We start from the raw sequence: 26,827 nt of genomic DNA on the forward strand, positions 1-26,827 counted from the left end.
CTTTGTGGTGTGGTCTGTTCTGTTGGAACATAACGTGGTCAGGAGATGGACATCTTCCTCTCTCCCAGCCCCCTGGGGCCTCGTCGCGGCAAGTGCCGGCACCCCCGGGAGGCCCAGGTGCCACAAACCTGGGCCCTGACACCTCTTGACCCACGACTTCCTTGAATCCTGCAGACTCCGACCCCCCCCCTGGAGTTAGCCTGAAGCTGACTCGGTTCTAGGGCAGAACAACCTCTTAGTCCTGGCCTTTGGGCCCAAACCTCAAAAATCAGACGTGGAGGCTGCTTTTAAACCCCCTATGTCATGTGAAGTTAATGAGAATTAGACTGGAGGATGACTGGGGCTGGGGACATATTCACAGAGTAACTGGGAGCAGCAGCCTTGTCGGCCCTTCTGGGGGGTCATTGGTCGGTAAGTGGTGGCTGGATGGTGCAGTAGTGAGAGCCCTGGGCCTGGAACCAGGAAGTTCTGAATTTAAATGGGCCTTAGGTACTTATTTAACTTGCCTTTTTTCACTGTAAACCTGGGATCACCAGCACCTACTACCTCCCTGGTTCTGAGATCAAGTGAGACATTGGTAAAGTGTGCAGCACGGGTGTAGGCCCTAATCGCTTTCTCCTTCCTCAGCATCCCCCATTTCCCAAGGGGACAGAAGTCTTTGTCGGCACTTCCGGGGGTGAGGTGTCCTAGGTGTGCGAGCTGGTCATGAGACCTGCAGGGTGGGCGCCCTTGGAAACAGACAAAGCGGACAGAGCTCCCTTCTCTATTGGGGTGTCATTAGTTGTTCCTAATGTGACAAAATCCTTGCTACCATGTGGTAGATGGAGCAACTGGCAATTTCTCAGCTCTTCAGATCAGTGAGATCAGGTGGTTTCCCTGTGTACGAAATAGCAGGTGCCCTGAGAATCAGTGATCGGTTTGGGCGATTAAGGATGCTGTCCTGGCTGTGTGGTCCTGAGCAAGTCACTCTGCCCCACTGCCTCAGCAAAAAAATGCTGTCATCCCAGCCCATGGAGCGGGCTTGGAGAAAACAGCCTAAATCTAGAAAATAAAACACCAACTTTTTACAAAGTTTAGCTATCACAGCTCTGGTTATCAAGGGAGAAAACATGTCTGATCCCAAGGGATGGTGTCAGGGAGAGGGCTCTAATGCCGTTTGGCTTAAATAGAAAGCGTCAAAATGCTCTGTTCTTGGACTTTAGACCCAGGGCTTGGGCGCTACTAATATATATATATTATATTAGTGTATATAATTAGTATGTGTAGTCTATTAGTATATCTATTACTATTTGTAATCAGCATATGTTAGTATATATATGATATATTAGTATATTATATATAATAGTATATATAATTAATATACATATTATATTAGTATACATGATTATTAGTATATAATTAGTATATGTAATATATAATTAGTATACATAGTGTATATATTATGTTAATATATATAGTATATAATAGCATATATAGTATATATAGTATATTAGTATATATAGGATATAATATTAGTATATATAATATATATAATTAGTGTACATAGTATATATTATATTAGTATATGTAATATATAATAGTATATATATATTAGTATATGTAATTAGTATATATATTATATTAGTATATATAATATGTAATCATATATATAATTAGTTTACATATTATATATTAGTATACATAGTATATATAGTATATTAGTATACATATTAGTATACATGGTATATTAGTATATATAGGATATGATATTAGCATATGTAATTAGCATATAATATTAGTATATATAATATTCATATATATAATTAGTTTACATATTATATATTAGTATACATAGTATATATAGTATATTAGTATACATAGGATATGATATTAGCATATGTAATTAGCATATAATATTAGTATATATAATATTCATATATATAATTTACATATTATATATTAGTATACATTGTATATATAATTAGTATATATAGTATATTAGTATACATGTTAGTATACATAGTATATTAGTATATATAGTATATATATTAGTATATGTAATTAATATATATATTATATTAGTATATATAATTAGTTTACATATATATTAGTATATATAGTATAGTAGTATATATATTATGTTAGTATATATAATTAGTACATATGGGATATACTAATGCCCTCTTTTTGCGGGGGGAGGCAAGGCTTGTAATGTATATGTGAGAAGACACAAGTTCCGGCCCGTCTGCTGAGTAGACTGGGGGTAGCTCCTAAAGTTCTACTTGCTGGCATTTAATACTGCAAGTTCAGCAATAAAGCCCGCCGAAAAGCTTCTTCCTCGGTGACACCGACACACCGGACTAGCTGGCTGCAGCTAAAACCGCTTGCACGTCACCGACGTGAGCCACTTGCCAGTGAACTGACAGATTGCGATGTGCCCAAGCGCAGACGCGGCTCCGGAATTAAATCACACAGTAGTGACTGTTCATGTAAAAGATGTTTTTTTTATTTGAAATAGTGAGTTCTAAAACTACAAGTTAATAAATGCCAGTTTTTCTTAACTCAGAAATTAAAAAAACAAAACAAAACACTATTAACAGTCCGTTCCAAAGTATCTGTTTTACCAACAACACGTGGAGCTCCAAAAGTGAGAGGAGAGGCAGAATGAAGGTGTCAACAGCGTTGGTCTTGGAGTCAGGAAAATGGCTTCGAATGCGGCCTCTGAGCAGGAAGGCCCCTCTGGCCGTAGCAGAAGCTTCTCCATCCGGGCAATGGGCTCGTAGACAGAACCTGCCTCCCGAAGCTGAGAGCACTGGCCGAGGTGACAGGTGGGAAGCGCGGGAAAGCCTTTGGCTGCTACATCAGGGCCAGCTGTGATTATTGCTGCCGGGCTGGATCACGGGGAGCCCTGAACACCTGCCCAGACCTTATCTAGGGTTAGGGGGAGGGACAGACAAGCTTGGACTTTCAGGGGTTCAGGTATCGGGTACCCCCCAGCTCATTCTATATCTTTCCAGCCAGGGTTTCTGGGCCATCCTTTGTCTGTGCACCTGAGTTCAAACACTTTCTTGGCCAGCCGGTGCTAGCCTAAAGACCAAGGGGACCCCTCGTTTTCTGTCCTCTGCTTAGGGCAGGAAAGGTCTTGGGGTTTAGACCGTCCACAAATGGGATGACTGACTTTCAGCGTGTGAGCGCTCCTACTATCAGCTTTCACGGTTCCCTACGAGTGGATACTTGTAGGTATGATTAGTCTCCACTGGCTGGCCCACACATCATGGGGCAGTCACTGCTCAGTGGGCCCTTGGGATGGGTCCGGGGCACACAATTAGCTAACCAGTGATCCGTGTCGTGAATGGGGAAACTGAGGCACCCCCCCAGGGCCGCCTTTCTTGACCTTTACTTGGGATTAAGATGAGGTTTTTGCACTCTCTCTGTCCACCAGTTTGTGTCCTTCCCAGAGCAAGGCCTGTATCTTTTAGGTTTAAAAATGCACCGAGCCCGGGACCTTTTTATTGAGTAGCAGGGCTGGGTGGGGTGGAAGCTGGCCCAGACAGTAAGGCCTTCCGCTTCCTTCAGAGCCGCCTGTTTGTCTGTCTGGATAATTGTGCTCAGGAAGCCACGGCTCTGATGGCCACGAAGGGCCTGGGAATCGCCAGTCATGGACGGGGCAAGTTAGGGAGTGAGCCTTTATTCTTGGGGACTCGGGGGGTTCGGGACAAGAATGGGCCATTTACCGTGTCATATCTTGGGGGAGAGAAGGCTACCTGTGGGATTAGCAGATGTGACCCTTGTGAGATTTTGTGGCTACGTTTCTGCCCCCTTCCCGGAGAGCTCATGGTTGGCTTTGTCAGGTTCGGTCCCAGCTCCGACCTCTCCAGATCCAGGAGTCGGTCCCCCAGGAGGGGATGCATTAGGACCCCCCTGATGAGGAGGTCTGGATTTCTGACAGGAATTTGGAAACCGAGGCAGGGAATACCAAGTGAAGGGGATCCCAAGCAAGCAAGGCCGAGCAGCAGCAAGGAGGCCACGGCGATCCCCTGCGTCTGCAATTCTAGGTTCTATCCCTTCTAAGTTATAAAGAACTACACTGTTGCTTGTCTTTCCTGTGGGACTTGGGGACGGTGGGCTGGGGGGAGTCAAAGGGGGATAATCTATTTCTAGAGGAGAATCAGTGTGTGAGTGTGAGTGTGTGGGTGAGACAGCCAGGCCCCGGCCTGCTCCTCGCTGCCAGGGGGAGGTGGGGGCTGCAGAAGACCAGAGGCTACAGGGTGGTTTCGTTGCTGCCGTCCCTGGGACGCTTCTCTCCGTCTCCGTGCTCGTGCTCGTAGTCCGACTCCATCTCAATCTTCACTTGTGGCATGGGAAACCCTAGACTCCGGGAGTAGTTGAAGGCAGGTGAAGGCGGGCAGGAAATCTTCAAGTGTAAGGTGATGCTGCGGGGGAAAGCAGAGCGCACAGTAGGGGAGGAAGGCCGGCCCGTCCCACAGGCCCCTCTGCTCTGTCCGGGCCCCAGACCCTCTCACCTCCTGAAGACTCGCCAAGCCATGAACCTGCCTGAATCCTGAATTCTCCTGCAGTTCTGGCTCTACATACAGACACCCTGGGCATCCCCTGCTCCCCCCGCACTACCCAGAATTCTACCCATGAGGGATCTGGTTGGGTGGTCACTAAGCTTTGAGTGTTGGCTAACTTAGGGTGAGTCAGGTAGTTTCATGAGATTGCCTTCATCTCCAAAGCTGGGGAACCTGAGAGGTTCTGAACGTGGGGGGACGTTGGCTCAGGTCCAGTCAGCTCGAAGGCCCCCGAGGCCGTTCTCATCTCGAGATTCAGTGACCAGTGGGAGATCTTCAGTACCAGCCATACCAATGTACCAATGGATCCTGTCTAAATTCTTTCAGCCTCCAGCTGCATTTAGGGCTGGGACTTGGACGTCCCCCTGCCCCCACGCCCTCCCCATCCTCTCCATTAGGGAATCCTGTGCCTTTGTCTGGCCCTTCGGGGTCAAAAAGGACAAATCTCACCCCAGCACTCCCTCGTCTGCGGCCTCCCTGATTTCTCAGCTCCAGAATCCCATGTGTGACCAGTCACCGGACCTGGCCCTCCTAGAGGTATGTCCCCGGCCCTAGACACATTAAGGGGGCTGGGAGGGGGCCTCACTCCCTAATTCTAGGAGCCGGACTTCTTCTTGTCCTCCCCTAAGATTCTGCCCTAAAGCTCTGCCGGCTCCGAGGCCTCAAACAAGTCACCCAGCCGGTGTCTGCCTCAGTTTCCCCGTCTGTAAAATAGGGATGATACTTCACAGAGTTGCCCTAAGGAAAAGAACATTCAATTTTGGAGAAAACTGGCAGCTTCAAGGGTGCTTTTCAGTCTGAAGTCTGAGAAATGGGTGGGCAGAGAGATAATGGAGGCCAGGTTGTAGCGGGTTCTTTCTAGAGATTTGGCCGGGGGAGACTCCAGCAGCCTGGAGAGTCACGGGGAGAAGCCCCGAGCGGGACTCCGAGGGTCTGACCCTGGTGAGACCTTGTCCCTTCTGAAGTAGAGGACAGGGAGAGGGAGCAGAAGGTGAGGCAGAAGGCAGCCGGGCGAACGACTGAGGGGAGTGGGAGAGTCAGCCGGGCCAGTTGTGCGGTGGATGGTCAGAGGAGGACGACGATGAGGGGCTGCCCCAGCTGAGGGCCCCTTAATCATCTTCCTCTGTTTTATCCAGTTTTCCCCTGAGGAGCACATGAGCTCTTCCAGGGCAGGGATTGGTTCTTAAATTTGCCTTGGTATCCCTAGTGACTCCCACAGGGCGCACAGTCGCCATTTGAAAGGACCCCAGTACCTACACCTCCTCATCGCTGAGCTCTCCTCGGGGCTGGGCCTTCCCTTCTTTCCTTCTCCCTAATGCTTCCATTGATTATCCTTAGCTGGCTCATGTGGCCCTCGGAGTCCTGACTTGTGCTCCTCCCCAGTGCCTTTCGGCAGTGCTGTTTGTCCCTCTCCTCCCCCGGGGGCAATGGGGAAGTTGCCCGGTCCCCTAGGTCACCTCCTTCTTGGCTCAGGTCTCTCTTCCAGGTTTTCGGCAATCCCTGGAGTGTCTTCCCTTCCCTCCTGCAGATAGCCAGCCCTCCAACACTGAGAGAGCCTCCCCACCCAGAAGTATTCATTACCTTTGGGGCCGCTCATCCCCAGAGCCACGCGGCAGCCCTTCTCCCTGGCAGGACCAGGAGGGCTTGTGGACCAGGGTCAGGGCCCTCCAGGGACAGATTTCAGGCCTGCAATGTGTCTCACCCAAGGGTTTTTTTAAAAGACCTCAGGCTCCTTGGAACTTGCCCTGCCCCAATCCCTTTCTCCCTAAGTAGAGGGGGGAGGGCTCCTCTTTCTCACCGGCTCCCTGCTTTGGCCCTCATTCTCCCGCAGAGAGCCGAGTTTCATTGTCTTATGAGGCCCCCATCCTGGGAAGGAGGAGCCTCCGAGGCCTGCCCCAAGGTCCATCCCTTGGCCCAGTGATGACCCCCGGAGGGACAGACACTTACCTTCGATCTGCGTCGGAATCACTGAGGAAGGAGTCAGAGGGAATGACTCCAGCTGGAAGCTCTTTTTCCTGATGGGGAAAGAAGAAAAATGGAGCAAAGTGTTCCTTCCGCCCTCCCAGTGGGCCCAGCCCCTTCTTTCCAGCCTTCAGGACTGGAAATCTCATGAAAAAGAAAGATGGCGGAGGGAAAGCTGAGCCTGCTGGCAGAGAATTGCTCCAAGTGAAGGAACCCAGGACAGGGCCAGAGAGATGAAGTGGGAGGACCCGGGAGCTCCCTGAAGTCCACCATCATGGCAACACTGGCTGCTGTAGGCTTGGGAGGTCCAAACAGTGTCCTAAGCATTTTATGGGACCACCGAGGACAGTCCTCATAAGCCCAAAGCCCCCGTATGGGACCTTGGGGACCCTTAGGCCTTTTCCACTGGAGGCTCCCCAGGGCAGGACTGGCTTTTGCCTTTCTTTGTATCCTCAGCATGTAGCCCAGCCAGTAGTTTACTGAGATTTTCTTCTGACAAACTTTCAAAGCCATTTCTACAAAACTCTAAGCAGTTGGGAAGGATCCACCTGGCCATTTGCAGACTTCTCATGTGGCTGGGACTGGCCCAAGGGTCTGTGCTATCCTAGGAATCTGGATCTGGGATCCCAGGACTCCCAGATGAGCAATTCCCTCCACCAGTGCAGGACAGCATGTTCTCTGCAAGCCAAACTTTGGGAGCCGCCTTTAGCACCGAGGGTCCCATAGCCAGGAGGTATCAGAGGTGAGACTTGAACTCAGCTCTTCACCCACTGCCATGCTGCCTCGGGCAACATCAGAGGTGACTGAAAGTGGAAAAACTGCTGGGAAGTGGAAAATGACAAAGGACAAACTCCAAGTTTGGAAACTGCCTCTGCCTCTTAGTTCTTGTAGGACCTGGGCAAGACACTGGTCCTCCTTGACCCCCAGTTACCTCTTTAAAGAGAAGGAGTTTGATTAGAGTGAGGCTTCTTCAACTTTTGTGTGCCCCAGACCTCGCTGACGGACTTCTGGAAAAGCCTAAGGACCTCTCCCTTCTCAGGGAGACATAAAATACATGGGCTTGCTAAAAAAGCCAAAATAAAATACACAGTATAGCTAAGAAAGCAGAAATAAAATACACAGAATTGCTAAGAAGCCAAAATAAAAAACAGGATAGTTAAAAAAGCCAAAATAAAATATGTAGGATCACTATGAAGCCGAAGTAAAATACGTAGGATCGCTAAGAAGCTGAAATAAAATATGTGGATGGCTAAGAAAGACAAAATAAAATACGTAGGATCGCTAAAAAATGTGAAAATAAAATACGTAGGATCATTAAAAAAGCAAAATAAAATACATAGGATCACTAAAAAAATACCAAAATAAAATACATAGGATCGCTAAAAAATGCGAAAATAAAATACGTAGGATCATTAAAAAAGCAAAATAAAATACATAGGATCGCTAAAAAATGCCAAAATAAAATATGTAGGATCATAAAAAAGCAAAATAAAATACTTGGGATCGCTAAAAAATGCCAAAATAAAGTACATAGGATCATTTAAAAAGCAAAATAAAATACATGAGATCACTAAAAAAGCCAAAATAAAATATGTAAGATCATAAAAAAGCCAAAATAAAATATATAGGATCATTTAAAAAGCAAAATAAAATACGTGGGATCGCTAAGAAGCTGAAATAAAATACAAAGGATGGCTAAGAAAGCCAATCGTATCAAAGTCCCTTTATCAGACTAGTTCTACAGTTGGCAGGCACCAAGGCGAGGCCTTTGGGACGAGCTCTTCCACCTTTAAGCACTGTTTCAGAGAACCCTGTGACTCGGTGGGAATCATCCTCGCCTTTGCCCAGTTCCAGCCTGGTCACTGAGTCTGAGCTAAGTTCCTGCTAACGTTCTTGACTCTGCTGCCCCAAACCTGCTCTGACTGCGATGGATTCTAAAGGCGGATCCCCAAGGCTGGAGAGGGGAGAAGGCAGGAGGTCAGAGCAAGCAGGGAGTGATTTACTTACTGGCAATGCAATGGACACCGTTTTGGGGATCTGACTGGACGGGTTCCATGGGGATCTTTATAATGGAGGGAGGAGGGAACTGGGGCTGGGAAGAAACATCAGGAAAAGCCGGTAAGTGATGGGAGCAGGGGGGTGCTTGGCAAAATCAGGTGGGGAATGCACAAAGGAGGGTCAGAAACTTCCCCACCCAAGGGAACACTGGGTGTGGAGCCCCTGGGAGGCTGGGGAACACGTCCCCCTGTCCTGGGAGGGTAGGGCCTCTTGTGACTATCATCCTCATCCCTGGCAGTTTCGGGGGGGGTCTTTCCAGTGGACATCTGTGGTACCTCATGATGCCATGAGGGGAGGCCACAGGGTCTCCCATGCTGGGGAGTCTGGTCTGGGGAGGGCCATGGAAGATGGCCTGCCTCAGAGCCAAAGGCCTTGGCCCCAGGGAACCACCGATTTCAGCCGCAGCGGTGGGGAAGATGGCGGGTTAGGGCAATAAGGGGTGGCAATCTGCACTGGGGAGAGGCAGCGCCCACACTGAACATGTCACACCTTCCAGAAGGCTGGAGTCACATTGTAAAATGCTTTTGTGCCCCTCCACCACCCTGGGCTTCCTGGGAGCCCGTCTGCCTGTTTGGGGAGTCCCTGGCACAGTGTCTGGGATATAGTAGGCGGTTAATAAATGTTTATTGACTGGCTGACCGGGGACACCTCCTTGTCTTCTGCTTTGCTTCTGGCTGCCCGACGGTCTGGGTACAAAGCAGGCTGGCCCTGCTGCTGGTCCTTTATGGGGTGGATGATATGGGGTCTCTTAGCTGGGGGGGGCGTGACCCGGCCAGGTTCCTTGGGGGGGTCCCTCTGTCTGGGCCACGTCCTGGCCAGAGGCTTAACCCAGGGGGCTGATGGGTCTCCCTCCCCGGCTCCTGGCCCCTCAGCCTCCCCGGGCCCCCCCACCTCCTCACTGCTGCTGCCACCGCTGCCGTTCAGGGCCCCCTTCCTCTTCTTCTTGTCATCCTCCTTCTTCTTCTCCTTCTCGGGGATGAGGTTGTCGATCCAGGCCAGGTCGTGCTGGGAGAAGACCAGGTCCAGCAGCTTCCGCACAATGATCAGGCCCAAGATCTGCGGCGGGGACGGCAGGGAGAGCGGTTGGTGCTCTGGGAGGGGATGGGGGAAGACCAGGGGGGGAAAAGGAGGAGCAGAAAAAGAGGAAGGGGAGGAAGGAAAGAGGAGGAGGAGGAAGAAAAGAAGATGGAAGAAAAGGAGGAAAAGAGGAGAAAGACAGAAGGAGGAGGAAGAAAAGAGGAAGAAGAGATGGAAAGTGCCCCCTCCTCCCAAATGAGGGGTCTGAATTAGAGGGAGGACTTGCAAGGTTCTAGATCTACGATCCTGGTCCTGGTTCTAGATCCCCTTTGACACTTCCTATCCCTGCTGTCTTGGGCTTCTCAGGCTCAGTTTTCCTTGAATGTAAAATGGGTGTTTGTCAAGGGGTGCTGGGAGGAAGCAGCCGGACCTGTGAGCTCCGCCCGCAGCGCCTGCCTCTGCTGACCTCTAGCGGGCCTCTGGGTCCCTCTCCGTAGGCCTGGCCCCGCCCCGCCTTTCCAGGCTTCTTTCCCCTCTCTGGAGCACCCCAGCCAAGCCTGAGGGCACCATCCTTTCCCTCTTAGCTCCGCCTCCTCCCCTCCCTCCCCTTCTTTCTCTCCTCTGCCTCCCCCTCAGTTTGCTCCTCTTCCCTCCCCCTCTGTTTGCTCCTCATCCCTCCCTCTTTTCCCCTGCCTCCTCTCCCACCCTCTCTCCTCAATCCTTACCCTTCCCTCCTCCCCTTGCTCCTCATCCTCTCTCCCCTCTCAATCCCCTCCCTCACCCTACATTCCTCCCTCCTCCCTCGTCCTCCTCCCCTTCCCTTGGGGAAGCCCTCTGTCTGCTCTCCCTGGGCCCACATTCTTTCCCAGCTGTCCCGGGGCTCTCCCGAGGAGTCTCTGCCCAACGCCAGCCCTGTAGAATAGACCATTTTTTGCCTGTCTTTGTACGCCCCGTGCTTAGCCTAGCTCCCGGCATACAGTAGGCGCCCACTGAATGTTCCCAGCTTCCTCTGGGCATACAGTAGGCGCCCACTGAATGTTCCCGGCTTCTTCCGGGCATACAGTAGGTGCCCACTTGAATGTTCCCAGCCTCCTCTGGGCATACAGTAGGCACCCACTGAATGTTCCCAGCTTCCTTCGGGCATACAGTAGGCGCCCACTGAATGTTTCCCGGCCTCCTCCGGGCATACAGTAGGCGCCCACTTGAATGTTCCCGGCCTCCTCTGGGCATACAGTAGGCGCCCACTGAATGTTCCCGGCTTCTTCCGGGCATACAGTAGGCGCCCACTGAATGTTCCCAGCCTCCTCCGGGCATACAGTAGGCGCCCACTGAATGTTCCCAGCTTCCTCCGGGCATACAGTAGGCGCCCCCTGAATGTTCCCAGCTTCCTCCGGGCATACAGTAGGCGCCCACTGAATGTTTCCCGGCCTCCTCCGGGCATACAGTAGGCGCCCCCTGAATGTTCCCGGCTTCCTCCGGGCATACAGTAGGCGCCCACTGAATGTTCCCAGCTTCCTCCGGGCATACAGTAGGCGCCCACTGAATGTTTCCCGGCCTCCTCCGGGCATACAGTAGGCGCCCCCTGAATGTTTCCGGCCTCCTCCCGGCGGCGGGCCGGCGGTCCTCACCATCACGGGGAAGATGATGGCGGCCACGGTGGACTTGAGGATCCAGAGGACGGCCAGGCAGAGGATCTGCACCAGGGTGAAGAGGTGGATGCGGCGCAGGGGCACGTGGCGCAGGAACACGTAGTCGGGCTGGTGCTTGGCGGGCATCAGGAAGAGCTTGCAGCGCTCCCAGAACTGGCGAGAGAGCGCGGGCTCAGCGGCTCGGGCCGGACCCGGGGCTGCGCCCCTCGGAGCGCCCTGCGGGCCGGCGGGCACGGGCGGGGGGGCAGCCCCGTGAGGGGGGCCTTGGGAACGCCCCCGCCCCGCCGGCCGCACGCCCTGAGACCCGCGCTGACCGCTGAGCCGCGGCCCCCACCACGGGCAGCGCTGGCCCGGGGCCGCCCGTCCAGGCGGAGGAAGCGCCCCCCGATGAAAAGCCCGGAGCTCAGCCGTGCTCAGGGCAGCTTTCGGAGCCGCTCCCAGAAGCCCCCGAGGCGGGCTGCTCAGGACGGCGGGGGGTGGGGGAGTGGGGGGAGTTGGGGGGAGGGGGCGCCCGGGGCAGTGACAGGGCCGCCGCGGGGCATTCTGGGTTCGGGCAGGGAGCCTTACCTGGATGCCGTTCAGAGAGGCCACACCCATGTAGAGAAAGACCCCGTAGAGCACCGGCATTGGGATGTACTGAGGAGAGAGCAGGGAAGGACAGCTGGGGGGCTCCCTGGCTCCGCCCCCTCACGGCACCTCGGAGCCCCTCCGAGGAGGAATCCTGTCTGCCATCGCCTTGTGGGGAGCCCCTCCCTCCCCGGGGATTGATGTCCCTGCGGGGCGGGGGGGGGGGGCACAGCCCCCTCCTGGAGTCTGCTCTATTGGCCTGAAAAAGCAGGACCCCCCCCCCCCACTTTCTCATCCCGTAGGACCAAGTGTAAACTGCCTGGCAAAGCCCCCGGGACCCGCGGCAGCTCGGCGCTGCTCCCGCTGCTGGGGGGTGCCCGAAGCTTTGTGGGGTCCCGGGGAAGGCCTTCCCTGGCTGCCCCCTCACCTTCAGGATGGGAGCCAGGAACACCGAGATCCCCGTCAGGATGAACACGATGATCCCTGTCACTCGCTGCTCCCTGGCAAGGAAGAAAGATGGGCAGGGTCAAGGGCGGGGGGAGGCCCGCTCGGCCCCTCCATGAGCATGTGAGACTCGCACCCGAGGCTGTTTTTGCCTTTTTTTGTAACCTGGGCACTTGGCACACAGTAGGAAATTAATAGATGCTTGTTGCTTGGCTGGCCTGCTTCCTTGGGCGCCTGGGCCTGCCTCTCCAGCCTTCTCAGCGCCCAGGTGTGCTCCCTCCCCCATGTTCCTCTCAGTGGGGCGCCCTCCGGCAGCCAGTGTTTCCCCGCACTGACCACTGAGCCGTCCACCTTATCTAAGGTAGACGCCTCAAATTAGGGGTTGGAAGGTGGAGGCTGGAACAAAAGGGGATTCGGGTCAATTCAGCCAAAATAACACGTGATCCTGCGGCGGAGCAGGGGAGTCTCCAAATACAGCAGGCCGCGGTCACACTAAGCGCGGAGGCCTTGCGCAGGGTGCACACGGCCCTCCCTGCGGGGGGAATCTGCCCGTCTACCCCGCGGAGGGATTCCAGCTGCTCTCTGTCCCAGTGAGGTAGAGGAGCTCCTCTCTCCTGCGTTTCACGTGCCTCCTGGAGACAATGCCCTGGCCCTAAAGGCCTCCCGACTCTAAACCTTTGGGGTCTTGTCAGGAAGGGGACGCTGGGAGCAGGAAGATCCCAAAGGGGCATTAGGGGCCTGTGAGCCTGTGGGTGCTACTGCCTCACTTCCACAGCAAAGGCCCCTCTCCGGCTTTGGTTGGAGGATTCCGCCTGAGGCTGCTCCCTGCTCCCTCCAGCCCTGAGCCTGAGGTCCTGCCTGGATGCCCTCGGCCGGGGCAGCCTTTGAGACCTGGGCCCTCTTGGAGCCCGGATGAGAAGGAGCCCCTCGGGGGAGCGCCTGGCACACGGGCCGTGCTTAACAAGCGGTGACGGTCCCGTGGGAATGAAGGGAAACTTCCTCAGGGAGCTCTGAGCTCCGGGACTGGGCCCGTAACTCTCCACTTAGCGCTGGGGCGCTTTATGGGGTGCCGTGCTTTAGGGTGACCTGCTTGGGTGTCTCATTCCCTACCAGCGTGGCCGCTTGGAGAGGGCAGACTCGTTTGGCTCGGGCAACATTCATTGTATTGGACTAACCTGAGTAAGGCCTACATGGGCAGACTTGGGGCAGCTGGGTGGTGCAATGGATAGTGCACGAGCCCTGAAGTCTGGAGGACTTGAGCTCAAATCTGACCTCAGGCACGTAATACTTCCTGGCTGTGAGACCCTGGGCAAGTCACTTAATCCTTAATGCCCCAGCAAAAACAAACAAACAGATAAATAAATGGGCAGACTCACTGGACCGTTTGGGGAGCACTCTCATGGCCCTGCTAATCACCTCATGTCTGGGTATTTTATCAGCAGATGTGGTTTTGGTCAATGGTCAAAGGATTTTGCACTCCTCCAGGCAAGGGATTGTCATTAGGACCGTGGTACCCCTGGAGCCTGACACATAGTAGGTGCTTCCTAAGTGCTTGTCAGTTGATGGGGAGACAGGTAGCTTAACGAGGAGGTCACAGTGCCGAGTGCTCTGTGACGTGGGGCAGAGAGAATCTTTGTGATTTCAGAGGAAAGAAAACATTCCCAGAAAGCTCCTCAGAGATGGGAGACGGGAGCCACGGATGATGTGCTGCTCTGAGCTGTCGGGGGAAGATCTTGGGTGTGTGTGGGGAGAGGGAGAAGGGAAACAAGGTGGTCCATGTGTGGAGGCTGGAAAGGCAGAGGTCAGCTTGTCCGGAGGGTGGTTTGAGAGAGCTTTTTTCTTCTTACATGAACTGATGCTGAGTGAAATGAGCAGGACCAGGAGATCATTACACACTTCAACAATGATACTGTATGAGGATGTGTTCTGATGGACATGGCTCTTCAACAATGAGATGAACCTAATCAGCTCCAATAGAGCAATCATGAACTGAACCAGCTGCACCCAGCCAAAGAACTCTGGGAAACGAGTGTGGACCACAACCTAGCATTTGCATCCTTTCTGTTGCATTTTTATTTTCCTTCTCAGGTTATTTTTTACCTTTTTTCTAAATCCAGTTTTTCTTGTGCCACAAGATAACTGTATAAATATGTATACGTATATTGGATTTAACATATATTTGAATATTTATTTAATAATTTTAATATTATATTTAATATATTTAACATGTATGGGGGGAGTAGGCGAGGGGAAGGAGGGGAAAAGTTGGAACAGAAGGTTTTTCGAGGGTCAGTGATGAAAAATTACCCATGTAAAAAAAAGCTATTTAAAAAAAGAATGAAAAAGCGGGGGGAAAAAAGAGCTTCTCCTACCTCACCCCCAGGAACTGCGGCTGCTCCCCTGGGGCGCTGGTCTCCGTCTCCATCTTGAGGCTGTCGATGTGGGCTATGGAAATGACGGTGGCGGCCACGTACCAGGGCAGGCCCATGAAGGAGCACACGCCCATGAGGATGCCCACCCACAACAGGTCCAGGTGGTAGCCCGCAGCCTTCTGGAGATGGAGAAGGGATTCCATCAGCAGGGACCACCCAGCCTGGGGGCCATGACCCAGTAGTAGAGTGGAGGGACAGCTCAGGAAGACCCGAGCTTCTCTGCTTTCCTTGACCCATCCAGCATCTGTCTCCTCCCATACCCTCGGCCTCCCACTACAACCCTACCCTCAATTTGTTCTCCTTGCGGTTCACGATGACCGCTGTGATCTGCTGGTCCATGAAGATCAGGATGGTCACCAGCAGGGCAGGGAGGGCGCTGGCGGGGTAAATCCACCAGGGGTTCTTCCCGAAGGGGAAGATGAACCAGCCTCGATCCACCCGCGTGGGCTGCAGGGGGGAAGGAGCAGAAAGTTACTGGTCCCCACGCCAGCACCCCCAGACCCCACCTTTCCTCCCCCTCCTCCCTTCACCTTCAGAGACATTACCTTAAAAGCGGTCGGCACCTGAAGCTTTGGAGTGTTGAGTCCAAAGAAGCTGTCCAGAGCCACAAAGGCCAGAATGGACATGAAGATGGAGAAGTCGCTGATGAGCTTCCGCAGCTGAGGAGAGAAGGCATGGCGGGAATGGGAAGAACATAGAGGGGGTGGAGAGTCAAGACCTGGACAGAAGGACTCGGGGATTTCTGGTCAGAGCAGCCTTTCCCACCCCTGAGCCCTCTCCTAACAAGTGAGATCAAGAGGAAAATGGCCTGGCCCTGGGGAAGGCCTAGACAAATCCTTGATCATTTGCCTGAGCAACATTGGGCAGATCCGGCCTCAGTTTCCTCATCTGTAAAATTGGCGGGTTTGGAGTAAGTGACCATGAGGTCTAGGTCTGTGAGCCGGTGGAGTGAAGGTTGGACTCGGTGCCTCTCTGCTTTAAATCTGCAATCTTTTATCTAAAACAAAGTCTGTGTGCCTCCAATTGCTCTGACCTGAAGATTATCTATGTGGCAAGTGACTTAACTATGGATGAAAGAAAGTTTTCCTAAGAAACTTAATGTAAATAAGACGGTAGGAAAAAATGTTTGAGCAGCCTAAGAGAACAAAGAATTTTCAGGAACAATCCCACTGCCTTCCTCCAGCCTTCCCAGTCAGTTTTGAGCCCCACGAGGTAACCAACTGGTGTCTGGGGACCAAACTTTGGGGACTCGAGCCTCGGTCTGAATCTGCGATCCCCCCATTCTTCTGGCTCTGAGAGCACGTCTGCTTTTCCTTCACACGCTGGCCTATCTTCCCCATCTCCTATTTGTAAAGTTGATTTTTGAAGCCCAAGGGTGCTTTACATTTATTGGATTAAATTTAATTTGCTTAGCTTTTTTCCTATGTTGTCACTGGCGGAGGTATTCTTGGAGCTGACTGTGCTACTTCGGAAGGGAGCTGACCATCAGGGCAGAGGTCAGGGGGATGATCAATCGCCTGCCTCATGATCTTTGAAAAACTCTTCTGGATTTTGCCTTTTTGACTCATCTTGCCCACCACGGTCAAAAACCTAATGATGAATCAGTGGTACTTTTGTCCTGGGTTTCCCATCTCTAAATAAAGTTCTTTTCACCAAGGCCATTGAGATTCACTTACAGACTATCAGCTTAAGTCTCCATGATGGAATCTAAAGGGTGAGGACTCCAGGAGGTTTCTTACCGTGGTAGGGAAATAGCGGCTGAACTTGAACTTCTTCAGGGTCAAGGTCATGGAGTATGTCCCAAAAAAAAGGATGAAGGACATGAGGGCTAAATCCGGGACAAACTGACAGGAGTTCCCCAGCAGGCTCCCTCCATACCGCAGGCACTCCTTCTTGCTCAGCTGCGACCAGTCCAGAGCTGTCAGGTTAAGGGGATTGTCCTTGGGGTCCAAGCACAGAAGAAGGAATCAGACCTATCCTGTCCCACAAACCCTTACCTATAGCCCACATGGCTCACCCTGGATGCCCAGGAGGAACTCTTTCTCGTGGGTAAGAGCCATCCTGGCAGGTTCTGAAGGAACAGCATCCAGTCCATCCCCATTTCTGTACAATCCTTCTCCAGCATCACTTAGCAACTCAAGCCAGCTTTGTGAGGTTCAAGTTTAACCACGTCACTACCTTACCCCAAATCTTTCAGTGGCTCCAACTCAATAAATCTTTGAGGTGGAAGGAAGGGCAGGGATTCAGGGCCATCCATCCGCCATATACACATCAAGGTTCTGCTCTAATACTTCCCTGTCCGTGGTCCTCAAGCTTCTATTGAAGCTTGCCAGTCAAATGGAGATCCACCTTCCCTTCCCTCCTGAGGTAGGCAGCCCATTCACTCTTGGACAGCTCTAATGTGAGACCTAACCTAAATCTAACCTAAATAGAAACTTCTACCCATTTCCCAGATTATATCCTCTGGGCTTCATGAATTAATGAGTCGCAAGCATTTATTCTGCTGCGTGACAGGTGCTGTCTCAATCCCTCTTCCTTGGGAAGACATCTTTCACATCTGGCTTTCCTCTTGCCTTCTCCTTCTAACTAACCATCCCCAGGGTTCTCAGAAAGCCTTTAATGGATGTTTGTTGATTGGCCAGTTTCTTCTGCAGATCCTTGTTAGAAGAGGTTCTTGTCTGGTCTAGAACTTGTAAAGCTTTTTGACAAAATGGGGAACCCAAGAATCAGACACAAAACTGCAGATGTGATCAGATAAGATGGGGGCTTAAATTTTCTGTGTTCTGTATACTGTGTCTCTCAAGGGGATCTCAAAGCACATTAGTTTTTTTTTTGTTGTTGTTGTTGTTTGTTGTTTTGTTTTTGTTTTATTTTATTTTATTTTTTATCAGACTGTTAACTAATTGAGCAAGCATTTAGGAAGCACCCTTATGGTGTGAGGCACATCCTGAGCTAGGTTAAAAGAAACAAGCTTCTTCAAGTGGGATTAATATTTCTTATTTGATTTTCTCTGTCTCTCTCTGTCTCTCCTTCCATCTTTTCTCTATATCTTTCTCTCCCATCTTCTCTCTTCTCTCTTTCTGTCTCTTCCTCTTTCTTTGTCTATCTCCCCTTCTTGCCCTCCCTCTTTTTATCTCTCTCTTACTAACCAAATCAGTCTACACCATGAGGTAAAAACAAAACCACTTACCAGAGAAATATTAGTGTTGTTTGGAGCTGGTAGAGCTGAAGCATTGAACAGTGTTGTATTTGCTGTGGGAAATGAATTTGTGAGCGAGTCAGCAATTTCTGGAGAGCAGCTTTTGTATGTACACCCCCGTCCTTCCCAGCATCCCACCTCCCGTGCTATGACCTCTGGAACCAAGACTCCAAAGAGTCCCAACTGTCAGACCTGGGGGCTTTCTTTGCACAGCTTTCTGATACTGAAACAAGTGATCGTGGTAATAATACTGTTTAGAAGAGCTTACATTCATACTGTTGGAAGGTTGGTGAAGTGCTTTACATGGATCTTGTCTCTTTGGGGCTAGACTGGGGTCCCTGCCTTGCTCAGAAAATTGTAAGTGAGGTCACAGCTTTTTTTTTTTTTTTTTTTTTTGTCTTTTTGTTTTGTTTTATTTTTTTCTTGAGGCTGGGGTTTAGTGACTTGCCCAGGGTCACACAGCTAGGAAGTGTTAAGTGTCTGAGACCAGATTTGAACTCGGGTCCTCCTGAATTCAAGGCTGGTACTCCATCCACTGCGTCACCTAGCTGCCCTCGGTCACAGCTTTTCTTACTGCTTTTGATGAGCACGGCTCATCTGTTAGGGTGAACTTCCTGCTGGACATTGAGACTGCTGTCAAAGCCTGGTCCATCAGCAGCTGTTCTGCCCTGCCTCCTGGTTACTTGGATACTGGGTGATTCCCGTTGGTCAGTGACCCTATTTCTGGACAGGGGGGCTGGTCATGGCTTCCTGAAGACCATGGCACATGGTATCCCAGGGCAAGAATTAGGTTCTAGAGCACTGGATGGCAGAGAGAGAACTCAGCTTGGCAGAAGCCTTGGCTCCTCTATTTTCTTCTTAGACAGACAGGTACAGCTAAGTCCTGTATGTGTCTACACCTCCGTGTCCTGAGAAGCCAGCCTGAGATGGGTATTAGTAGCCATGTGAAGGAGAATGATTGACCTTATCCTTTTTATCTTTCTTTTGCAGCTGTTAAAGGGAAGGTGTGGAACTGAGGGAAGGGTGCCCTGAGGGAGCCTTGGCCATGGTCTGTGTCCAACAGGGCCCAGCTGCTGCTGATTTCTGCACCCCCAAGATTTCTTAGACATATAAGGATGACAGACGGCCTCTGACAAATGAGGAAATAAAGCTAACAATGCCCTTCCTTACATCAGTTCCTTTGATTCCCCCCAATATTCCTGAGAGGTCGGGTCTTCTTTAACCCCATTTAATAGATGAGGAAACTGAGGCTGAGACAGATGAAGCAGGATTTGAATTCAGGTCTTCCGTCTCCAAGCCGACAGCTCTTTTTCAGAGATTTGTTGCTACAGTTGTTATTTTGTACTTAGCAGAGTGCCTGGCACGTAGTAGGTACTTAATAAAAGCTGATAGGATTAGGATTCTGGGGGAATTAAGCCAGACTATCACCCTATTGCACTCTATGCTAATGTTCATAGCCCTATGAACTATGGGACCAGTGGATGCCAGGCCAACAGCATTGAAGGCCAACCATCCCCTCAGTGTTGGAGATCATCAGAGGAACCACTAGTGAATTGGTCATATTGCCTCCTCTGAATCATAAACAATCTCCCCAGAGCCAGATCTTGTTATGGCACTTTCTGCTTTCTAACCAATGGTGATTTAGAGGTTTTTTTCCCCATATAACTATAGACGCCTTTAAGTTCATCATCTGAAAACTGTCTATTCGTAGCCTTTGAGCACATTCTGCTTTGAGCAGTCATTGTCCCACTTAAATGTCCCGTCTGTGCTGATGAAGGCCCTTAGGTCTTGTCTCCCCCCCCCAAAAAAAAAAAAACAACACATCAAGCTGAGGAAGAAAATGTGGCAGTTGGCGGTAAACATGGATGGAGGGAGTTCACGGTTTGCCTTGATACTCACTTGGGTTTGAAAGCAGCCAGACAGAAATGTGCAGCAAAGATAAATAGGGTAGAAATCAGTTACAATAATAAAAAAAACCACCATCAGAAAGAAAAAAGATTCCCCAAAGAGAAGAGCCGGGCTCCTCAAGATGCTGAGTTTTACTGTCGATCTGGAATATAGAGAAACTATCAGGAGGCAAAAAGAAGACAAGAACGGTTTTTTTGTGGGGAAAAACCAGCCTCGAAATTTTCATCCTCTCCCCCTCCCGATGTCAGGGAGATGGTATTATATAATGGCAAGGGCTCTAACTTGGGATGGGAAGTATGAGGTTTGAGCCGGGCCCTAGAGGCCACTGGAAGGCTGTGTGACCCTCAGCACATCAGAGTCCCAGAATTGGATGGGAAGCTTTCAGCCTCTTCCTTTTACAGATGAGGAAACTGATTCCAGGAGGACAGGTAGGAGGCAGAGGACCAGGATTTGAATCAAGGTCATTTAGCTCCAGATCAGGCTTCTTGCCACTGCCCCCCCTCACTTCTGGGCTTGGTTTCTGCATCTGTAAGATGGGAATTAGCAAGCTCCGTGCTCCCCTTGCTCCCAGGGTCACTGGGAAGAAAGCCCTTCATTAAGCATAAAAGTCAGGTTCTTGGGTAGTGAAGCTGAACTTCTGGTCACGTGTGTGCGCACACATACACACACATATGTAAGTCCCCATTTTGCTCTGGGTCTTAGGTACTTAGCTTCTTTTGCCCTGAGCATCAGACACATGGAAAAGCCTAGAGTTCTCATTTCCTCTGAAATCTGCCCTTTCTGATTAAGTTCTACTGTGTGCCCTCTGACCTGTCCGGGAGGCTCAGCGCAGCCCCGCTTTGGCAGCTGCCAGTCAGGGAGGGCGGACAGGTGAGTAAGGGAAGCTTGGCGGCTCAGCCAGGGCTGCCTCATGGGTCACCTGTGTCCGGGGCCACGCACTCGCACTTGTACGTGGTGATGAGGTCGGGCTGGAAGTCCATGTTGATGGGGTAGTAATTGAAGGCACTGATCATCTTCTTGATGGCGTCATAGATGAAGATGAAGCTGATGAGGGTGGAGAAACCTTCCTCGGTGAAGCGGGTGATGTACTTGATGATGAAGCTGGCGTCGGTGGCCACCAGGATGATGCACTGCAGGGCAGAGTGCAGACCGATCCAGAGGCGGAACTCCATGTAGTCGATCCCGTTACTCCTGGGAAGGTGCAAAGACAAGAGGCGTTGGGGCGGCACAGGTGGCCGGAGGCCTGAGTATTAAAAGTACCGTCCCAGTCCCTACGGAATGGTCACTGCTCGCCTCACCATGGCGGCAACTGGACTGGGAGGGGTCGGTAGAATGGTGGTGGATAGTAGGGACCTAAGGTTTGCTGAGACCTGGAGCATTTGGGGAAGAGGAGGGCAGAGAAGGGAAGACTAAAGTCCTAAAAGATAACCAACGCCATACATCCATTCTTTGTAAGGACACTTAGGGGGGTGCAGCAGATAGAATACTAGACCCAAAGTCAGAAAGACCTGAATCCAAATCCAGCCTCAGCCACTTCCTAGCAATTCACTTAACCTCTGTCTCCTCAGTCTCCTTATCTATAAAATAGGGATAAAAATGGTCCCTTTTCCTCAAAGTTATTGTAAGAATCAAATGTGATAATTATTGTAAAATATTCAGCGTGGTGCCTGGCACATAGTGCAATATAAATGTTAGTTATTATTATTTTATTTATTTTTGCTGAGGCAGTTGGGGTTAAGTGACTCACCCAGGGTCACACAGCTAGGAAGTCTTAAGTGTCTGAGGGCAGATTTGAACTCGGGTCCTCCTGATTTATGGGCTGGTGCTCTATGTGCTGTGCCACTTAGTTGCCCCCTTTTTGTCTTTTTTTTTTAATGTTAGTTATTACAATGAGGATAAACAAGTAAAGAGGGAAAGCCTGCAGAATCTTAGCATTTTAAATTTTTATTTATGTATATTTTTTTAAGTCATAGCATTTTAGCATTGGAAGGCTAGTAAGTGTTTGATGTTAAGGGAGCCCAGGGACAAGGGATTATCCATGTTGTTAACTTGGAGGCTGATATCAATTTTGCTGTTTTCACAAGGACAGAAACGGAGTCTATGATTTCATTGTTATAGGGACTTCTGGAAGAGGAAACTCTCTCCAGTAGTGCAGGGTGGCACTTGCTCAGAGCCGTGTGAGAATGGAGCGGTTATAGAGTCGTCCAGCTCACATATGTCAAAGGCAGAACCTTTACCCAGGTCTTTTGGGCCTGTTCTCTGGGCATTCTCCACAGTTTTACAATATAGTGCAATCATATTATTGTTGGAAGGAGATGCAGTGGCCACATAGCTAGATTATTTGCCTATTGTTGGGTGTCCCTAGCATCGGCCATCCGACCTCTGCTTGCGCCTTGTGCTTTTGCTGGGGACCAGCCCGGGCCCTCGGTCCTTGGCCCCTTCCTGCCCTCAGACGCCTTGGCACACTCGGAGGCTGCCATGACGGGTACCTACTTGCTGAAGTCGAACAGGAGTTTTTCAAAGATCAGAATGGGCCCGGTGCTGCTGAGAATGATGAGGGGTTGTCCAGCAAAGAAACAAAACAAGGAGCCGGCCATTGCGGTGCCCAGGAAGCTCTCTATCACTCCCTGGGGAGGGTAGACAAGGGGGAGGTCAGTGAGCCCCAGCATATGGTGTCTATTACAAGCACGATTTCTCTTTGCTTTTCCCCTCTTCTTGCAGTGCCCCAAATTCTAGTTCCCTATTTTCTAATGTTCCCTCTTCATTCTTCTCCTCGCCATGTTTCTTCCTGTCTCTCCAACCTCAGCACCCCGGGACCTCCTGGTTCTGGAAGGTCCAACCCTCCCTAAAGCCACTGGCAAAGTTACAAACCAAAGCTTGATTTATTATTAGGGTCATTGGACTCAAGAGAGGGAAGAAATGTTCACTATGCAAATTAAACTTCAAAGTGGAACATCTTGCTTACAATCTTTTTGAGGGGAGGGAAATCTCATTGTTCTTTTTCCCATAGTCCTCCCCACCTAAGGTCTTCTAAACCTGGAACATCCCTCAGGAGGGCCCAGCCCTTCTTCCATTGGTATCTCAATGTCAATTTTTTTAATTTTAATTTTACAATTTTATGTTTTTCATGTTCTTCCCAGGGCCTCCATTTTGTGGAAGAACCCTGGATGATCTTTATTCCCTTCTTGGCCTTGTTTCTGGTTCTGGAATCCAAATCATGCTCCCACCCTGGGTACCTCCCTTGCCCTAATTCCTTTGGTATTGTTTTCCCTGGTTAAAATATAAGCTCCTAGAGAGCTTTTTCCTATCTGTGTCTGGACATAGTAAGCAACAAATGCTTATTTCCTTCCCTACTTCATTTTCTCTTACTTAACTTACATACTCACCGTACCTCACCTGGAACATCTCCCTGCTTCCTCAGTCCCAATCCTGGCCAGAAAACCCCATCCCATCTCTGGATTTTTTTTTTAACCAAAACACCTTCTAGCCTGATCACCAGCCAGAGAGGGAGAGAGAGAGATGGCAGCACTGTTTTAGGAACAAAGGCTTTGGCGTTTTCACTCCCTAGGGTGTATGCAAGTGATCCAAGCTTTTCTCCAGGACCTCACTTATAGCCATAAACCTGTGGTTCAAAATCCTAACTCACAAATTCTAGATTAGCTTAGAACGTAGAATTCTAACGGAGATTTGGGCTGAGATTAAGCAGCGATCTGTCAGATTTGAACATTCCCTGAGAAAAGCGACCCCATTGGACCTCCATAGCTTTCTTCTATGGGCATATAACATCTCTGTAACTAATATGATTTAGGTTCGGGCATTTGGACAAAGTCTTCTAATTGTGATTAAAAACGGCAACTTCACAGCTGTGTTCTTTCTGTCTACTAAAATATCGACTGCATGGTTTAAGAGCACGTGGCTAAGAAACCCACGGTCTCTCACAGTATTCCTTCCTCAGCTCTATGGAGGCGTGGAGGTGCACTCTGCACACCTGCAGATACAACACAGGACTGCAGCATCACATCTGCTCCTGCTGACTCCGCCATGCCTACCTGGTAATTGTCCGTGGCATCCCCCAGGAGCCCACCAAAGGTGATGGCATTGGTGATGCAGCCGAGGTAGATGAAGAGGATGGCGGAAATGGACTGGATGTGGAATCCTTCGTAGAAGTCGCTGGGGAACCAGGGCAGCTTCCTCTTAATATCCAGGCACAGGCCCCCAAAAAACCTGCTCAACACAGAAGGGTGACATTTTTGTAGTTGGGGAAGAGGGGCTCAGACTGTAAGGCTACAGGGAGAGAAAAAGCTCCTTGAGGGAAATGGGTTGTTGTTGGCTTTCTCTTCCACTTCATGGCACTTGATCTTAATGAAGGACATCACCAATTGGCATAATCAAACCTCGCCCATTGGAGATCCTTACGAAATACTTGTTGAAATGAATTGGAGTCCAGCTAGTTAGCTGCTCAGCAGCAATTATTAAGCCCCTTCTAAGTGCCAGCTATGTGCCATTTGGTATCCCATTTGGTCCTCATGGCAATCCTGAGAGATGGGGCTGTTATCGCCCCCATTATCACCCTCATTTAAGAGACTTGCCCAGATTACCCATCTAATAAATGTCTCAGCTCTTCATGACTCTAGAACCAGCACTTTCTCTACCTGTGCTACCAGGTGCCTCAAAAATTAAGAAAATTAACATCGAGAACTGAATACTATCCCCCTTCCCCTGATGGAATCAGAGCCCAGGGGGTTGGGACAAAGGAAGGAATCATCAGAGTCCAGGGATGGATGTGGGTGAAGAAAAGGCAGTTTAATTTAATTCAGGGCATTTGGCGCTCTAGGTGAGTTTTTATTGGGGCTGCAACTTTGAGGTCAGTGTCATCCAGTGTGTGAGGGGACTGACCCTCATTCCAAGGCACATGAAAACCTGCACCCAAGGCTCTGAGAGACACCGTATTCTCATGGTCATGGTGAAAGTGTGGTTGATGAAGGCTTGTCTTGCTTAAGGAAATAGGAATATCCAAACTCTGGGCAGATGTATTCTGGGAAGATTTAGCCATGGCCAAGGGGTGAAGGCGATGGGCTAGAAATTTACTGAACAGAGCTGAGCTCTGGTTTATTCTGGAATGATTATCAGCATTACAAAAGGCTTTCTCAATATCTCTTAGACTTCTCAAGGGCAATGACTGGGTTTCCTGAATTACAGTGATTCTTAGCTAGAAAGGACAAGGACGATCTCATTGCCTCCATATTGGATGGGACAGGAATTCTCTGCCAAATTCCAGGCCAAATGGTCATTCAGCTTCTGCTTGAAGGCCTCCAGTGTTGGGAATTTTTTTTTTTTTTTTTAAAGGCAGCCTGCCCTCTTTTGTACAGCTCAAATGATCAAGTTTTTCTTTCTATCTATACTCAGTCTATATTTCTGAAAATTTTAATCAAAGCTCCATGTTTTGCTTCCGGGGCCAAGCAGGACATGTGCAATTTCTTTTCCATATGAAAAATTTTCAGTACATTTTAATACAGCTAATGGTCCTAAGCACTGAGCACAAAAGAGATACTAATCATCTATTGACTTAATAATTCCATTTAGTGCTGTGAAAACATGCTCACATTCATGGACCTAGAGAGTCTCACTACCTAAGAGTTGGAGGGATCTAATTTTGTGGATTTATTTTGTATCCTGCAACTTTGCTAAAGTTATGAATTATTTCTAATTGCTTTTTAGCAGAATCTTTGAGGTTCTCTAAGTATACCATCATATCATCTACAAAGAGTGATTGTTTGGTTTCCTCATTACCTACACTAATTGCTTTAATCTCTTATTGCTGAGGCTAGCATTTCTAATACAATATTGAATAGTAATGGTGATAGTGGGCAACCTTGTTTCACTCCTGATGTTACTGGGAAAGGTTCCAGTTTATCGCCATTACATATGATGTTTACTGATGGTTTTAAATATATACTCCTGATTATTTTAAGGACTAGTTCATTTAGTCCTATAGTCTCAAGTGTTTTTAGTAGGAATGGTGTTGGATTTTGTCAAATGCTTTTTCTGCATCTATTGAGATGATCATATGGTTTTTGTTAATTTGGTTATTGATATAGTCGATTATGCTAATAGTTTTCCTAATATTGAATCAGCCCTGCATTCCTGGTATAAATCTCACTTGGTCATAGTGTATTATCCTGGGGATGATTTTCTATAGTCTTTTTGCTGATATTTTATTTAAGATTTTAGCATCAATATTCATTAGGGCTTATCTAGTTTTGTTGCTTCATTTTATAGAGAAGGAAACGACTGGACCCACAGATAGCAAATACCACAGGGAAGATTCAAACCCAGATTCTTTTTCTACAAATCCAGAGAGGGTTTGTCCCAATAACTGGCTGGTTAAATATCAGTAGTATAAGTGTAAGGTTGCCATAGTAAGTGAATCCAGCCTCAAAGGGTTTTGGAGATTGGTGATGGGGACAGGGCCAGTGCCATGGCGCAGGAGGGAGGAATAAGGAGAAAGAAGAGGATGACTGTACCTTCCGGTCCAAATGAGCTCCTCTCCAATTTCATGCACTTCGGGCATCTCTCCATCCTCACCACCACCATCTGCCCCACCGCCTCCTCCTGCCCCAGCCCCAGCTCCACCTGCAACGGATCCATTCATCTGTCCCAGCTCATTCAGAGAAAACACGGACTTCCTGTGAAGAGGAGGTGGGTAAGGAAGGCTGCCATGGCTTACCTTTGGCTCTACATCCTGTCTGGGCATCCCTGCCCAGGATCCCGTCCTGGGCCCCAGAGTCCTTTCCTACCTCTTGTCAGCAGAGGGCACTTTCTTTGGGGGCTCGATCCGGATGTTTGGGTCCCACTCTCCCGGAGGAAGGACAATCACCTCGTCGAGGAATTCATCGATCCCGGCGATCAGATCATCTCGGTTTCGAGCTTTGTAGGCCACATCACTAAAAAGCTGAAGCCGAAAGAGGAAGGGGAAGAGACCCCTGTGATCAGACTTCGAGACCTCTTGGGGACTAATGTAGGGTCCGGCTAAAGGTCATA

The 26,827-nt window shown here is 49.8% G+C and overlaps 1 protein-coding gene and 1 long non-coding RNA gene across 3 annotated transcripts in view; one reads left to right on the top strand and one right to left on the bottom strand.

The window, feature by feature from the left end:
- Nucleotides 1–2,467: 2,467 nt before the first annotated feature.
- The window catches only part of SLC4A5 (solute carrier family 4 member 5), a 111,785-nt gene continuing 87,425 nt past the window's right edge, over nt 2,468–26,827 (bottom strand). Inside the window, exons 11-27 of the mRNA XM_074285473.1 lie at nt 26,584–26,738; nt 26,311–26,472; nt 23,836–24,010; nt 22,280–22,413; nt 20,706–20,977; nt 17,870–17,931; nt 16,419–16,619; nt 15,225–15,338; nt 14,965–15,126; nt 14,620–14,798; nt 12,231–12,303; nt 11,804–11,872; nt 11,216–11,389; nt 9,462–9,626; nt 8,520–8,604; nt 6,498–6,565; nt 2,468–4,412 (exon numbers count right to left, since the gene is read on the bottom strand). Of these exons, the coding sequence (XP_074141574.1) occupies nt 6,531–6,565; nt 8,520–8,604; nt 9,462–9,626; nt 11,216–11,389; nt 11,804–11,872; nt 12,231–12,303; nt 14,620–14,798; nt 14,965–15,126; nt 15,225–15,338; nt 16,419–16,619; nt 17,870–17,931; nt 20,706–20,977; nt 22,280–22,413; nt 23,836–24,010; nt 26,311–26,472; nt 26,584–26,738 (2,217 nt within the window). The 3' untranslated portion in view covers nt 2,468–4,412; nt 6,498–6,530. The remainder of the gene's footprint in view (nt 4,413–6,497; nt 6,566–8,519; nt 8,605–9,461; nt 9,627–11,215; nt 11,390–11,803; nt 11,873–12,230; nt 12,304–14,619; nt 14,799–14,964; nt 15,127–15,224; nt 15,339–16,418; nt 16,620–17,869; nt 17,932–20,705; nt 20,978–22,279; nt 22,414–23,835; nt 24,011–26,310; nt 26,473–26,583; nt 26,739–26,827) is intronic.
- Nucleotides 5,275–16,336, top strand: LOC141553985 (uncharacterized). 2 transcript variants are annotated; one of them, XR_012485749.1, is made up of 3 exons: nt 5,275–8,489; nt 13,690–14,335; nt 14,631–16,336. It is a non-coding gene; the product is annotated as an uncharacterized LOC141553985 (long non-coding RNA). The 2 variants fall into 2 exon arrangements; XR_012485748.1 differs by lacking the exon at nt 5,275–8,489 and adding an exon at nt 8,520–8,630.

Source organism: Sminthopsis crassicaudata, chromosome 2 (genome assembly GCF_048593235.1).
Source record: "Sminthopsis crassicaudata isolate SCR6 chromosome 2, ASM4859323v1, whole genome shotgun sequence".
Classification (NCBI taxonomy): domain Eukaryota; kingdom Metazoa; phylum Chordata; class Mammalia; order Dasyuromorphia; family Dasyuridae; genus Sminthopsis; species Sminthopsis crassicaudata.